At 44.4% G+C, this 16187-nt stretch overlaps 1 protein-coding gene across 1 annotated transcript; it reads right to left on the reverse strand.

Annotated features, from left to right (window-relative positions):
• Positions 1 to 508: 508 nt before the first annotated feature.
• Positions 509 to 12133, reverse strand: Slc25a51 (solute carrier family 25 member 51). Its single transcript, XM_042697568.1, has 3 exons — positions 12054 to 12133; positions 8157 to 8281; positions 509 to 2397 (listed from the first exon to the last, which is right to left on the reverse strand). The coding sequence occupies exon 3, from the start codon at positions 2353 to 2355 to the stop codon at positions 1462 to 1464; it is 894 nt and encodes a 297-aa protein (XP_042553502.1). The 5' UTR covers positions 2356 to 2397; positions 8157 to 8281; positions 12054 to 12133; the 3' UTR covers positions 509 to 1461.
• Between the last annotated feature and the right edge of the window lie 4054 nt (positions 12134 to 16187).

Genomic DNA, 16187 nt, shown 5'->3' on the forward strand with positions numbered 1-16187 from the left:
ATGCCTATAATCCTAGCTACTCAGGAGGCTGAGATCTGAGGACTGTGATTCAAAACCAGCCCAGGCAGAAAAGTCTCTTATCTCCAATTAACCACTCAAAAACTGTAAATGGTGCTATAGCTCGAGTGGTGGAGTGCTAGCCTTGAGCACAAAGAGGCTAATGGACAACGCTTAGGTCCTGAGTTCAAGCCCCACAGCCAACAAAAAGATTCATAAGTTACTTCTCCAACATCTCCATGATGTTTCTATTCAGTTGGGTGTATGTGAGTCAGTTTCGTTTATTTGGCAAAAAATGTTCTTAGTATTTTCTGATTCTTTGGACAATTTCATTTATTATGTGAGGGATGAGGATGCTGCATTGTTAATATCAACCTCTAAAATTCAAAATAACCCTTCCAATATGTTTAGATCATGTGCTCTTAAACTACCTTGATTTAATGACAGTGGTAAAACTGGGTTCCACAAATGTCACAATCCTAAAGAAGTTAATAAAAGACAGCTAATGCTGTGGGGCAAGAGCTGTCCTGAGGTCTATTTTCTCCCTTGTAACATTTAGAAACCGAGCAAAAAGAAAACTTGGGACTGTATTAACAGACTTCCAAAATAAACTTTTATGGAAGCGTTTTTTAAAAAGTATAGTTTCAGGAGAACAGGCTGCTTGAATCGGACAAATGACACTAGGGGGAGAGGGGAACATCTTCTACTAACTTGGCACTAATAATTGAAATAAACCAAACTAATCAAAGATCTATGTGCAATTAACAATTTACTACCAGAATGAAACAGTTAAGATAAGTTAGATGGGCTTAAAGTAAAAAACTAAACAGAAAACTTTTCAAGCTAGATAGTTAGCAAATTGGGAACTTTTTATTAGCTGGTTGATTCTACCAAGTTAAAACAAACAGTCTACATAAAGACTATCTCAACAAGTGCTTAACTAATACCAACGAACTCATCAAGAAATAGCCTTACAACTAAGCTGTTTTTCTCCTCTGTTCTGTTCTACCATATTTGAGTTTAATAAATCTTTTGCAAGTATTCCTTAGAGCAAAGAAGAAATGGAGTAGCACATTAAGGAAGCCTGAGAAGTCACAGGTGTTAAGAGCATTTCCTTTGGCTGCTCAAGGTCATTAAGTTTCAATAGAGAAAGCTTAAAAGCTATTTCAGGAGAAAAATGAACCATATCTTGGCCATTAGGTTACCCTTTCAAAAGCAATCAGGTATCTTTTTGCCAGGCAATTAGCCTAAATCTCTTGGGTAATGATTAAAAACAAAAGAAAAACCTTACTTTTTCCTACTGAATCCTCTTAGTCTTTTTTGTCGGTGCTTAACAACATCATTGCCCATAATTTACTGTAGTATGGACTTTGTATCAACTTCATTTAGGCCTATTAGTAACAAGACCAAACTATTCTTCTTAGGTCTGTTTAGTTGATAAGTGGCATTTCACTGATGACTTTTTCATATAACCTTCAACAAGAACTCGTAAGTTGCATTGATTATTCCCCAAGAGATGAGGGACCGATGATAATTCAGATGTGCACCTCTGAAAAGATTTGCCACTTTTCTGTCCCGTTCTAGCCAGATTGTTTTGAAAACCTTGGAGAAAGACTGAAATTCCCCACCAATCTGAGACTGTATGCGAGTTTTTACAACATTAACTGGGAAAAACAAGAATCCCAACACGGCACCCAAAAGACCTCCACAGATGAAGTCATTGACTAAATGAGCACTGCGAGTTGTTGCAGTAGGGAGATGATCCTTAATGGGACCCCGAAGGCCAAAAAAAAGGACATTGCTGCATCCATTACGGAACAGAATAGGTACCAAACCTCGATAATACTCTCCAATCCCATGGCATTTGAGTGCCCGGAAAGCCTGATATGTGTTTGTGAATTTGTCATGATGTTTGTGGTCTTGAAGTAATGTCTGAACTCTTTCCAATGGAGTGAAAATGGCTTCTGTGGTCCCTGCAAGCACTGCAGCCACACTACGAGTTGCAAACTCGGGAGCACTAACATGCTTACGGAGAATGCAAGATAAATCCTCATACAGACCAAACATAAGGGCCAGTGTCGTTGTTTTCTGCATTAATGGGGGAAGGATTCCACGATACAAGTTTCGAAATCCATCCTTTCTCAACTGAAGTACTGCATCCCGGGTTTTGATTCCATACAGCTGCTGCCTAAAGAGGAGCTTCTGAATGGGAAATGTGACGGCTACATTGTTGAAAGCTGCACAACAACCACAGAAGTAATGCTTCATTTCACCAACATTTGTAATGTGAGGTGACAGTTCTTGTTTTGAAGATGTTAAAATGGGTGACCTCTTTTCATGAGCTTCTGAATCCATCATGTTGCTTAAGATTGTTCTTCTTCATGAAGGATTTTTTTTAACCTACAATTAATACATAACACAGGTTTTATATAAAGTCAAAACACATAACTTTCCTCCAATTTATGGACATTATGGACTAGATCAGTCCTTATTCATATTAATAGAGTTCTCATTTTTGTTTTGTTGTAATTGACAGGGTCTCATTATGTAGCCCGGTTTGGCCTCAAACTCAAGATTATCCTGCCTGCCTCTCAAGTGTTAGGATTAAAGGACTTTGCCAACACACCTGGCTTTAGATCAGTGGTTCTTTTGTTGTTATATGGAAGTATTGGGGTTTGAACTCAGAACCTTATGCTTGGTAGGCAGGTGCTCTAGCACTTGTGCCATTTCTTAGCCCTTTCTGCTTCGTTTGTTTTTCCAATAGGGCCTCACATTTTTGCCTGTAGTGAGCCTTAGACCCTATCTTTCTATTTCTGCCTTTCCTGTAACTGGTATAACAGAGGCAGTTCACCATTCCGGTTTGTCACACAGTGCTCTTTCTTACTAGAAAATGCTGAATACTCAACAGGTTCAACAATAAGGAAGAGGAAGATGGATCTATCTACATGATGAGATGTTACACAATTCTGTGTGTGTGTGTGTGTGCGCGTGCGCACGTGCAGTGATTCAGGGGCTAGAACTCAAAGCCTGGGCACTGTTTCTGAGCTTTTGTACTCAAGGCTAGCCACTTGAGCCATAGCTCCATTTCTAGCTTTTTTGGGGGGTGGTTAATTGGAGATAATAGTTTCATGACTTTTCTGGCTGGGCTTGCTTTGAACTGCATCGTCAGATCTCAGCCTCCTGAGAAACTAGGATTAATCTTCTTGTGTGTGTGCCAGTACTGGGGCTTGAACTCAGGACCTGAGCTCTCACTCAGCTTTTATCATTTATGGCTGGCCCACTACCAGTTCAACTATGTTTCCAGTTCTAGCTTTTTGCTAGTTAAACGGTGACAAGAGTCTCTCACATTTCTCTTCCCTAGGCTAGCTACCAACTTGGCTCTGAACTAAAATCCTCAAATCTTAGCCTCCTGAGTGGCTGTGACTGGCAGCATGAGCCAGCAATGTGCCTGGTTTATTATACTAGCATTCATTTGTTTTTGTCAGTTGTGGGGTTTGAACTCAGGGCCTGGGCTCTGTTCCTGAGCTCTTTTGCTCAAGGCAGTGCTCAATCACTTTGAGCCACAGCCCCACTCCCATTTTTTGAGTGTTTCATTAGAGATAAGAGTCTCATGGGGACTTTTCTGCTCCTGATACCATGATCCTCAGATCTCAACCTCCTGAACAGCAATAGGATTACAGGCATGAGCTACCAGCACTTGGCTATTCTATAACCTTTACGAATAAAGGAATACTTGAAAACTGCTTTAAGGTTTAGTATCAAGTTTTGAATAGTTAGTGATGTTTATGAAATTTAGATGATCCCTTATTCAATCAATAAACAGTACTACAGAAAAGAAAAAGGAGGGCTGGTACCAATAATCCAGTTCACACCTGTACTCCCAACTATTTATAGGAAGCCTAAGAGGTGGACTAAAGTCCACACACACACAAAACAAAGACCAGCTAGACATTACCTAAAAAACAAGAGGCATGGCTCCCTCCAGTGGAAGACAACTTGCCTAGCAAGTTAAGGAGCCTGAACTCAAACCCCATTACTGACAAAAAACAAAAACAAAAATCACCAAAAAACAATAGAGTACTTTTTGACATAGAATAGTACTATGAAACAATCCCATTTTTATCAAAATACATTTGTGAAAAAGCTAAAGTGATTTTGTTTATAATGCTATGCTTCCCCTTTTAATACCTTTCACATTAAGTCATTCTTTTCTTTTTGGTCAGTCATAGGGCTTGAACTCAGGGCATAGTCACTGTTCTCTCTGAGCTCCTTCTGCTCAAGGCTAGTACTCCGCCACTTTGAACCACACCGCTGGAGGGTTTTCTAATAGTTCACTGGAGATAAAGAGTCTCATGACTTTCTACTTGGGCTGGCTTTGCAGACTCTCAGATCTCAACCTCCTGAGCAGCTAGGATTGCAGGTGTGAGCCACTGGCACCTGGCTCAATTTGTCATTCTTTGAAACTGATTTAAAAAGTTGGACACTGGTGATCATAATAATATGGACAACAAAAGGCCAACAATAAGTATAGACATGATAAAGTTACAATGTGGCCCAAGCAAAATGCTTTACCCTTCTGAGATTCAGTTTCTATAGCAATCATTGAGGCTAATACCATCTACTCCGCAAGATTAGAATAGAAATTAGATGAAGAGTATGCATGTCAGATGAGGTAAGATGGCAAGTAATTCAGCTACAAGCTAACAAATGCAATCTTTGTTTGTTTTTTTTTGTTTTGTTTTTGGGTTGGTCATGGGGCTTGAACTCTGGGCTTGGGCGCTGTCCCTGTGCTCTTCAGCTCAAGGTGAGCACTCTACCGCTTGAGCCACAGTGCCACTTCCGGTTTTCTAGTGGGTTTTATTGAAGAGTCTCACGGCCTTTGCTGCCCAGGCTGGCTTTAAACTGCGATCCTCAGATCTCAGCCTCCTGAGTAGCTAGGATTACAGGCGTGAGCCACCAGTGCCCGGCTACAAATACAATCTTTGAAACAAGGAGTCAAAACCCCACAGAAAAATAAGTCATTAACTAGCAGCTTAGGAAGACAGGCAGAATATGGCCTCTGGCCTAGCTTGGAAAGCTCAACTGGAGTCACTATGTACATGAGGGTGAAACATTCTGGCCAAAGAGTGGCACAGGCCGAGGTATGATACCTAGGAAGCATGTTTCACACTCTTGGAGTTGGGCTGCTGGTATATCCAACAACTGAAAAAAAAATCCATAAAAGAAATGTTCAGGGCTGGGAAGGTGGCTCAGTGGTAGAGCGCTTGCCTTGCATGCCTGAGGCCCTGGGTTCGATTCCCCAGCACCACATAAGCAAAAAGAAAAAAAGCTGGAAGTGGTGCTGTGGCTCAAGTGGTAGAGCGCTAGCCTAGAGCTGAAGAGCTGAGGGACAGCGCCCAGGCCCAGAAGTTCAGGCCCCACGACCGGACCCAAAAAAAAAAAAAATGACATGTGCAGAGGGAGAAAAAGCTGTATATCCATTAGCTATACAATTAAATATAAAATAAATATACTTTCCTCCAAAGTCACTGGTCTACTTAAGTCTCCCTTGCTAAAGCCTCTTTAGCAATCAACCTGACTTAAGTCATACTCACTACCTCTTGTTCCCTTCTGTCTCCCAATCTACCCATTAGCTTATTTAGAAAAATAAGCAAAAAGAGCAGCAATGATGGCTTCTATCTGTAATCCTTGCTACTCAGGCTAAGATTTGAGGATTGTGGTTCAAAGCCAGAGTGGGCAGAAAGTCCATGAGACTCTTATGTCCAATTAAACACCAGAAAACCAGATGTAGAGCTGTGGCTCAAAGTAGTAGAACACTAACCTTGAGCAGAAAAACTCAGGGACAGACCCAGGCCCTGAATTCAAGTCCCACGACCAAAACAACAACACCAACTATTAGGTTTGAAGAGCAAGGTATATAATAATATACTGTAAAATCTAATTTGAAACCAAAACTACCTCAGGGCCTTGTATGATGGCATAATCCTGTATTAAATGGGTTTAGCATACATAATTTGTCCTGTTCCCTCTATATATGATCATTATTACTCTTCCCTTGTGTGTGTGTGTGTGTGTGTGTGTGTATGTGCACTTGCGCGCATGCAGTACATTGGTACTGGAGTACAGGTTGGTGCTGGAACTAAGGCCTTCTCATTTTCAATTGGCTGGTGACTCCTAACTGGAGTCTTGGCTTTGTTTGCCAGGGTTAGTTGGCTTCAAACCAAGATCCTCAGATCTCAACCTCAGATCCTCAGATCTCAACCTCTTTAGTAGCTAGGATTACAGATATACCTTGCTACTCTTCCCTCTCTTTTACCTTTAAACAATGTTGACAAACTTGACCTGGATGAACTGTTTTTCCATTTAAATCTTTTAAATAAGATTCAGCATTTTTCTTTTTTTTTTGTACTAGGTCCTGGGGCTTGAACTCAGGGCCTGGGTGCTGTACTTGACCTTTTGTGCTCAAGTCTAGCACTCTACCACTTGAGCTAAACCTCCACTTCTAGCTTCTAAGTAGTTAATTAGAGATAAAAATTCTACAGACTTTCCTGCCCAGGCTGGCTTCGAGGAGCTGTGATCCTCAGATCTCACTCTCTTAAGCAGCTAGGATTACACGTGTGAGACTCTGATGCCCAGCCATTTATTGCTTTTTTGGTGCCGGGGATTAAATTAAACCCAGGGCCTTGCGCATGCTACACTAAGCACATGTTCTACCACTGTGCTATATCCCAGGCTGCAACAATGCATTACTATACCATAGATACTGAACACCATAGCTTAGCAACAGAGTACCAGTTGTTTACCCTTGTGATTGCATGGCTCATCTGGAGCTGTGCTCACTGCTGCTGCCTTGTATCTCAAGACAGCTGTCACTATCCAAGAAACAGACAAAACTCAAAATAGGGTTTCTTATTTTGTGTGTTGGTCTTGGGAGTTAAACTCAAGAAAGAGCCTGGATGCTGTTCCTGAGCTTTTGTGTTCAAAGCCCTCTACCACTTCTCTTTTTTTTTTTTTTTTTGGGGGGGGGGGGATGGCGGAGAGGAGAAAGGGGCTTAGAGATAAGTCTCATGGACTTTCCTGTCTGGGCTGGCTTCAAACAGTGATCCTCAGGTCTCACCCTCTCAGCCCCACCAATGCCCACCAAGTATGGTTTCTAATGAATACACAGGATTTTTGTACCACTAAAAAATTCAAAATAGGAACTGGGATACAGCTCAGTGGTAGAAGACTTGCCTAACATGTATGTGAACCTTCATTCAATCTCCAGCACTGAAAAAAATCTCCAGGCACTAGTGTATCATGCCTATAATTCTACCTACTCAAGAGGATGGGATTTGAGGATAGAAGTTTGAAGCCAGCCCAGGTAGCAAAGTCAGTGAGATTCTTCTCTCCAATTAGCCCCTAAGAAGCCAGAAGTGGAGCTGTCGCTTAAGTGGTAGAGTACTATCTTGAGCACAAAAGCTCAGGGACAGCATCCAAGCTCTGAGTTCAAGCCCCAGGAATGGCACAAAAAAAAATTTTTTTTTAAGTAAAACATATTAAGTCACATTGTAGTATACATTATCTACCCTCTTGGCATGGAAATGAATCCTACTTAGCATATGAAAAGATACTGCTACATAGTATTTGCTAATTTTAGTTTCTGGTGTTGGGGATTGAACCGAGAGTTGGTTGTGCATTAAAAAAGTGCTCTCCCACTAAGCTATGCCCCTAGTCCACCATCTGTCATTATTTTAACATTTCTTAAAACTGCAGGCAACAGACCAAGTTTTCAGCACTAGTACTATCTCCACCATGGAGTTTTGTTGTTATAAGCTAGATGCCGAGGACTCACACCTGTAATCCTAGCTACTCAGGAGGCTGAGATCTGAGGATCACAGTTCAAAGCCAGCCTGGGCAGGAAAGTCTGTGAGACTCTAATCTCCAATTAACTACCAGAAAACCAGAAGTGGCACTGTAGCTCAAAGTGACAGAGCACTAGCTTTGAGTGAAAAAGCTTAGGGACAGCGCCCAGGCTCTGAGTTCAAGCCCCATGACCAGCACCAACAACAAAGAGTACCATTGTGTTCCCCTATAAAAAGAATATGACTTTTCCTTATGCTGGGGAACAACTTTATCAATACTAGCTGTTCCTGGACAGTTTAAAAGAATTCATTCACCTGAGATGCCAGCTGAGCCTGGTGTTGTGGAGGACAACGGCTTTTTGGTGACTTTCCCAATTTCTTCCATTGTTACTGGTCTGCAAGGTTTTCTCTTCTGGAGTCAATTCTGATAACTCGATTTCCTTAAAAGAAGTAAAATAAAATCCAGCTTAATTTCTATAGACTTACAAAGGATTTACTGTTCAAATACTTTTTTTTTTTTTGTCAGCTTGAACTCTGGGCCTGTGTGCTGTCTCAGCTCTTCAGCTCAGGGTGAGCACTCCACCACTTGAGCCACAGCACCACTTCTGGTTGTTATTTTTTTTTTTTTGTCGGTCATGGGGCCTGAACTCTGGGCCTGAGCACTGCCCCTCAGCTCTTCAGCTCAAGGCTAGCGCCCTACTACTTGAGCCAAAGCGCCACTTCCAGCTTTTTCTGTTTATGTGGTGCTGAGGAATCGAACCCAGGGCCTCATGCATGTAAGGCAAGCACTCTACCACTGAGCACCTTCCTAGCCCCCCACTTCTGGTTTTCTGGTGGCTAATTGGAGATTTTCCTGCCCCGCTGGCTTTGAATGAACCAGATCTCAGCCTCCCGAGTAGGTATGATTACAGATGTGAGCCACTGGTACCTGTCTCAAGTACTATTATTTCTAGCCATGTCTATTTATGTTCCCTTTTTCTTGAGTAGGGTTGCACCAGTAGATCTAACTTTATATCTCTCCAGTCCTCAGCAAAGAACCATCTCTTCAATGGTCAATTTTGTTATTTTTCAGTTAAGTTTATTTTCCTCCATTACCTTTCTGATTTTTCGTTTGGGTTCATTTTCTTCTAATATCTAACATTAGTGATTTTAATTATCCCCCCACTTCATGATTTAACTTTATAAAATTATTTTCCAGTATTTTGTTTTAAAATTTCACATTTTCCTTTGCATGTTTAAGATATTCTTCATTTTATTCTAGTTCTGTGTGTTCTACAATCTTCAGCTCTGGCCAGATTATTATAATAAAAATGGTGTTTAAAAAATGGATCCAGGAGGTTATCTAATCCCCATATTCACTTCTTGATGTACTATTCTTTGGTAACATTATGATAAATTTAAGAAAATGTTTAAGCCAGAGACTGGTAGCTCACATCTGAAATCCTACTCAGGAGGCTGAGATGCTCTGAGGATCAAGGTTTGAAGCCAGCCCAAGCAGGAAAGTCCTTGACTCTTATCTCCAAATAACCACCAAAAGCTGGAAGTAGAACTATGACACAAGAGGCTGAGCACTAGCCTTGAGCAAAAAAGCTTAGGGGCAGCCTTGAACTCAAGCTGAGTTCAAGCTCCAAGACTGGCATACATACATGCCTACACGCACACATACACACACACACACACACACACACACACACACACACACACACACACACACACACACACACACACACACACACACACACGTTTATAGATGCTTAAGAAAATTTCAAAGGTACAAAGCTTATTAAGTGGCCACTTTTTAGTGATGTATTTGCCAATCTAAGATTAACCAATATTTCAAAAACTAAAATTAAAAACAAGCATAGAAATGCTGGATATCTATGTAATGATTTGCTTTTATTTTGCAACTAAACATATTAAAATCAATATAAATATTTAATATACACTTTTATATAATCTGACAATTTACAAATGTTAAAACATTTTCTGCCAGGTGTTGGTGGCTCACACCTATAATACTAGAGACTCAGGAGGCTGAGATCTAAGGATCAAAACCAGCCTAGGGAAGTCAAGCTGTGGCTCAAGTGGTACAGTGGTACAGCACTAGTCTTGAGCAAAAAAGTAAACTCAGGGACAACAGCATCTAGGCCCTGAGTCCAAGCCTCAGGACCAGCAAAAAAGGAAAAAAAAAGGGCTGGGAATGTGGCTCAGTGGTAGACTGCTTGCCTTGCATGCATAAGGCCCTGGGTTCGATTCCTCAGCACCACATAAGTGGAAAAAGCTGGTAGTGTCACTGTGGCTCAAGTGGTAGCCTTGAGCTTAAAAGCTGAGGGACAGTGCCCAGGCCGAGTTCAGGCCCCATAACTGACAAAGAAGGTCTAGGCAGGAAAAAGGAATTATTATTAAAACCACCTGAACTTCACAGATTTAAGCTTGTTCTCTAGTTGTTTTTTTTTTTTGGGGGGGGGGGGGAATACTGTACAGAGGAGTTACAATTACATGGGCAAGATAATGAGTGCATTTCTTACCAAGCACTGTAGCCTCCTCCTTTGTTTCCCCTTCCCATCCCTTCCCATCCTCCACCCTTGTCCTCTAGTTTTAACTCATACTTGAGGAAGGTGTGAAATCAATCTTAATTTAGTAGTAAAAGTAAAGGAAGGGGCTGGAAAAGTGGCTCAGTGTGGTAAAGTGCTTGCCTTGCATGCATGAGGCCCTGGGTTCAATTCCTCAGCACCACATACGCAGAAAAAGCCAGAAGAGGCCCCACGACTGGCAAAGAAAAAAAAAAAAAAAAAAGGAAAGTAAAGGCAGTGAGCCTAGTATTCTCTGGCATGTTTACTACACTATGAACATGGCTGAATTTGTTAGGATGAACGCTACTTAAATTAACATGAGTACTAATTCTTTGTGACTTACGGCACAATTCATTTACCGTATCTACATTTGCTTGATACCTAAAGCACTCAACACAGTCAAGCAAAGTTGATGGAAGCTGACTTGCAAGCGACTTGCAAGGGTCAAAACTTCCCTTAAGAAAGTTACAAAGTCTACTGTAATTTACAACCCACACAGGTACACTAGCACCCAGATGTGATTCCAGGACAAAGGTCTTTGTGTACAAACAGGGCCGAGGGTGACTGTAATTCTCAAAAGAAGTGGATTCCCACTAGTCAGCAGATCTCAGTCAGCATTGAGAACAAGGTCAGCTGGGGTACTCACTCTACTTAAGACCCTATCTTGCCACTATTAATACAAAGCCAAGTCTATGCCTCTACATTTACTAATCTGAGCTTTCGGTTTGGTCTGATGCCGAGATGCACTATGGGAGACTCCAATTCCCAAGCATCTCACTTGTGCCCTGGAACCGCTACGATTCGGGAGACCTCCTGGCACCCTTCACGATTAGTTAGTTCTTCAAAGTAAAGGTGCAGGAAGCTCCGACTGCCATGGCACACAGGTACTTGTTTTCCCACAGATTATAGAGAAACAAGGAGGAAATCAGACCAGCTGGGAAGAGCTGTCAGGTTATGGCGAAGCGACAAACACGGCTGAGGTGTTGACGTATTCCAAGTTGCTAAACTTGAGTCATCCGTAGAGAGACAAACAGCTAACACTGCCATCCTGGACGGCCGCGCCGTTTCCAAGACGGCAATGCAACGCGGTGTGCCAAGGCAAACATTCTCCCGGCCTCCAACTCTCGTGTAAGGAAAGCGGGGTGGGGCGGGGGGGGGGGGGGGTGCGGGGGAACACCACCTCCCGCGTCCGGGCTTCCGCGGTGGGCAGGCCGCACGCACCCCGCAGGCCCGATGGGCCTTGGGCCCTTCCGCGGTCCCCAAGCCGCTGCAGCCCCCGGCTCCGGCAAAAGCCCTGCCCTTCCCCTGCCTGAGCGGTTCCAGCTGGCCGGGGAGGCGCCCCACCCAGTCCCGAGGGCGCCCCACGAATGCACGGCCCCGCCGGGCGGGGAGGTCGCCCGGCGGCCCAGGCGGCCCGCGAGCCGGCCCGGGGCGGAGGGGCGCCGCGGGTCCGCGGGGGTGTGGGGTTGGGCCTGCAGCCGCCAGGCCCGGGGACTCAAGCTGCACTGGGGACGCGATGCGCGCGCGCAGAGCCTGGTCCCGGGGCCGGCGGCCGCCCCCCGCATCCTGCACGCGTCCCCTTCCTGCAGCCCGACACGGAGGGGACACACAGACTGCCCGACCCCCGTTTCGCACTCACCCATGGCCGCGGGCACCGGCCCTACGCCCCGAGCCGCCCGCCCGCCCGCAGGACGGCCGGCGAGCGAGCCCGCGCCCGCGCAGGCGCAGAGCTTCACCGACCCGGGCGGAGGGGGCGGGCCCGCACCCGCGCAGGCGCAGAGCTTCGCCGACCCTGGCGGAGGGGCGGGCCGTATCCGCGCCGCGGAGTCACGTGAGATGGACGCCCGGCCTCTCTCTGTCCCCGAGGGGGCGGCGACGCGGTGTTTTCCTTTGGCCGTCGCGGCTGCACAGGTGGAGGCTCACGCAGTCACACCTGTGGGGTGGCTGTGGGGCTCCGCTAGTCCGGGTACCTTACTCTCAGGCCATACGGTGGCCTCGCCGGGCCAGAAACAGGCAACGCGTCCTTTAGCGCGCAGCCTGCGGGAGGTGCCCGGGGGCTGGAGGGGAGGGAGAGGCGGGGAAGGCCGGGACGGGGGTGGCCAGCGCCTGGCTCCTGGGGGCGGCCTCCGTTAGTTGTCCTCCGGCCATGAGAGTACCTTTGTCAGCTCATAAAACAACTTGCATGTGCTTAAGAAGACACGTGCTTTGTAAAGCCTTTGCCCTGTTTGGACGAGCACTGTAAAGGATCGTGGAGAGCCAGGTCAGAATCAACCCGAGCAGTTTTTTGAGTCAGTGACCTTGGACAAGTCACCGGTCACCCAGCTCCAAATCCCTAAGGGGAAAGTAACCTCTGCCTTACATCGCAAACCCTCCGTGTTGTAAGGGACATTTGCGGACAATAATGATTCTGGCTCGTAATTTGTGACTTGGAGCACAGGCAACAGAGGTGAGGAGTTGAAGGCAAGGGCAAGGGCAGCCTGGAAGGGGAGGCACTTCAGGAGACTTGTGAAATGATGACTGGTGTGCATTTTCTGTAGGCTAGCCAAGGGTAACCTTACCAAAGAGGAAAAGTCACCACAGGTGACTTCCCTGACCCTGTGCCCCGCATTTACCTGCTTCTCAGGATATGGGCCAGCCTGCGGTCTACCCAGAATGCTCAGAATACAAGTTAGAATACAAGTAAGAATTACAATAAGAATACAAATACAGACCAGTGAGTTCTTCCCTCCACACACACACACCCCCACCACCCATGGATGGATGAATCTGGATCAGTGGAGAAAGCCATCACTGTGGAAGATAGTATTATGAAGGTGAGGTGGTGGTAGGCCTACCAGTGCCGACCTTACCTTATCAGATGTGGCTGCCTGGCCTCTAATTAGTGCACAACACATAAGATGTTGGACTACAGGATAATGACAAGGCCACTCCATGGTCTAGAACAATTCATCAGGCAACAGTTGGGGGAAGAACATTTACCTCAAAATTATGTTTGCCCTGACTTGTGTGAATTGCTATTCAAATGTATTATTCAAAAAATAAACCAGGCAGGCATCTAGGGTATTCATATGTATGAATAATTAATTTCAGATTCGAATGTAGAGGTTATTCTCCTGAGGTGGCGAGGAAACAAAGAGAAGGAAAGATTGAAATTAAACATGCCATTGGGGCATAACTGACTCAAAAGAGTGGGAAATTTTCTTGTCACTATGAATGCTGGTGTCTGATGTGGAACCTGTTTTTATTATGCTGTAGACCACCGCACAGACCTTTGTATTTTCCCCCGCCCAATTCTTGTCAGAAACCCTTAAAACTTCTTATTGACTCTTCTTGAACATTTGAATGGTGAAGGTCATAATTAATTTCTTTTCCTTTTTCCCTCCCTCCTCCTCTCTCTCCCTCCCCCTTTGTCTCTCTGTCTCTCTCTTTCTGTCATGGGGTTTGAATTCAGGGCCTGGGTGCTGTCCCTGAGTTTTGGCTCAAAGGCTAATGCTCTACCACCTTGAGCTACAGCAACATTTCTGGTTAATTGGAGATAAGATTCACGTAGGTGTTCTTGCCTGGTCTGGCTGCGAACCTCAAGTCTCAGATCTCAGCCTCCTGAGTAGCTAGGAATACAGTCAAGAACCACTGGAACCCAACAAAATTTCTGTTGTTTTTTTGTGTGTGTGTGTTTTTTTTCCCCTCCAACTTCATGATAAAGTTCATTTCTCCATCCTCATCCACCATTCCTGCTTCCATTATTTGGTCTGCATATCTCCATCGAGCCTCTGAATCAGCTACCAAGTAACATCTTCTAAGCCCATCTGCTACCATGTCACTCCTCAGTTTAGAAACCTTCTCTAGATCCCATTTGACTTGTCACTCAGTCTAAACTCCTTAACTTGGCACATAGGTCTGACCCTGGCCTGGTCTCTCTGCCTTCCAGCCAACTTTACCTTCAGCTCCCTTCTGTGTATCCGTGTGGACAGTGCACAGTTCCTCATATTTTGCAAATCCTCGTATCCCTTAAGGTTGTTATTCCCAAACCTTCACCAGCTATTCAATGGATTAAGGGCTAATATCCAGAATATGCAACGACCTAAAAATAATCAGTAAAAGAACAAATAATCCAATTAATAAATGGACAAATGAACAGATAATTCCTAGAAGAAGTACAAATGGCTAATGAGTACATGAAGAAATAAATGTTCAACATCCTTTGCTATAAAGGAAATGCAAATCAAAACTGTATTGAAGCCAGGTGCTGGTGGCTTACCCCTGTAATCCTAGCTACTTAGGCTGAGATCTGAGAATCACAGTTCAAAGCCAGCCTGGGCAGGAAAGTCTGTGAGATTCTTATACTCCAGTTAACCACCAGAAAACTGGAAGTGGCGCTATGACTCAAGTGGTAGAGCGCTAGCCTTGAGCTGAAGAGCTGAGGGACAATGCCCAGGCCCAGAGTTCAAGCCCCACAACTGATAAAACAAACAAACAAAAAACTACACTTTGTTTCCATTTTACCTCAGTCAGAATGGTAATCATCAAGAAAAAAACAGAAACTCTGGGGAGGAAAAAAACCCTTATACCCTATTGGTAGGAACACCAATTAGTACAACTGCTATGGAGATCAGTATGGAGGTTCTTGAAAAAAAACAAAAACAGACCTTCCTTATGACCCTATCATATGTGTTTTGGGCACATATCCAAAGAAGCCTAAAACATTATTCAGGAAAGATACCTGCACACCCATGCTTATCATAGCACTATTCACAATGCCACACCCGGGAATCAGCCTCCGTATCTTCATCAACTGATGAGTGACTTTTTAAAATGTGATATACATAGAACAAAGAGTATTATACATAGAACAAAGAGTATTAGTCATTAAGAATGAACCGTATTTCATTTGAGGAAAATGAAACTGGAGATCGTGTTGAGCAAAAGAAGCCAAGTTCAAAAACTGTTTTTTTGCGTGTAGGAAACCTGCCAAATATTCTTTGGAAGAGTGGCTGGACGTGGGAGAGAAAGGGAGGTAAAGGAACACAACAAGGAGCATGCGGTTTGTCAAGGCACTGTGCATATGCCAGTGGAATTATCACAATGATACTCCCTAGAACTAGCAAACCTTTGCCAAATATTTGATCCGAAAAGGTCTCATTGTCTTCTCCTCCTAGAAGCCTTCCTTGGTAATCCGGGCAGAATTGACTGTGGTGGCATAAAGTTTGGGACATGCTGACCTCCTGCCCTGTGTTTTGGTCTTGTATGAAGGTATCTCTTTCCAACCACCAGCTCATGAAGGCAGAGCTGTCTGGCTTTTTCCTGACCCTTTAACTCTGGTCTTGGCAAAAATGGTGTATAGGAGATATTTGCTAAAATGAAATGCTGGTAGAGAGCAGAGTTGTTAAGTGGGGGAGGGGGACCCTGGAGGTTGGGGATGTGTCTCTATTGTAATGTACTTGCCTAGAAAATACAGGAGGTACTGGATTTGATCCCTAAAAACACAAACGTGATGACTGGATTCTTATAAAAGGGACATGGGGGAGTGTTGATGATGGATCATTGCTTAAGCACTCCCCCAACCCCCCCCCCAAAAAAAAAAAAGCTTTATTGAAGGCTGTCTAGTATTCCAGGGATTCACTAGCCCTATGTCCACAAGGACAGCTTCGTGCAAGTTGTCAGTGAGTCTCGGCTCCTGTGTGTGGCTCTGCCTAGATCAGGTCGCCTGCAGTCATCCTCTCACAGCGAGCAGTGACCTTTTTCTGCCCCTGTTGTTTCCCAGGTCTTTATAATC

The sequence above is a fragment of the Dipodomys spectabilis genome, unplaced genomic scaffold, assembly GCF_019054845.1.
Source record: "Dipodomys spectabilis isolate Male_0828 unplaced genomic scaffold, ASM1905484v1 ptg000006l, whole genome shotgun sequence".
Lineage (NCBI taxonomy): Eukaryota > Metazoa > Chordata > Mammalia > Rodentia > Heteromyidae > Dipodomys > Dipodomys spectabilis.

Bases quoted from the DNA above. Each gene is read 5' to 3' on its own strand.
- Slc25a51 (XM_042697568.1), bottom strand. From the start codon at position 2,355: ATGATGGATTCAGAAGCTCATGAAAAGAGGTCACCCATTTTAACATCT.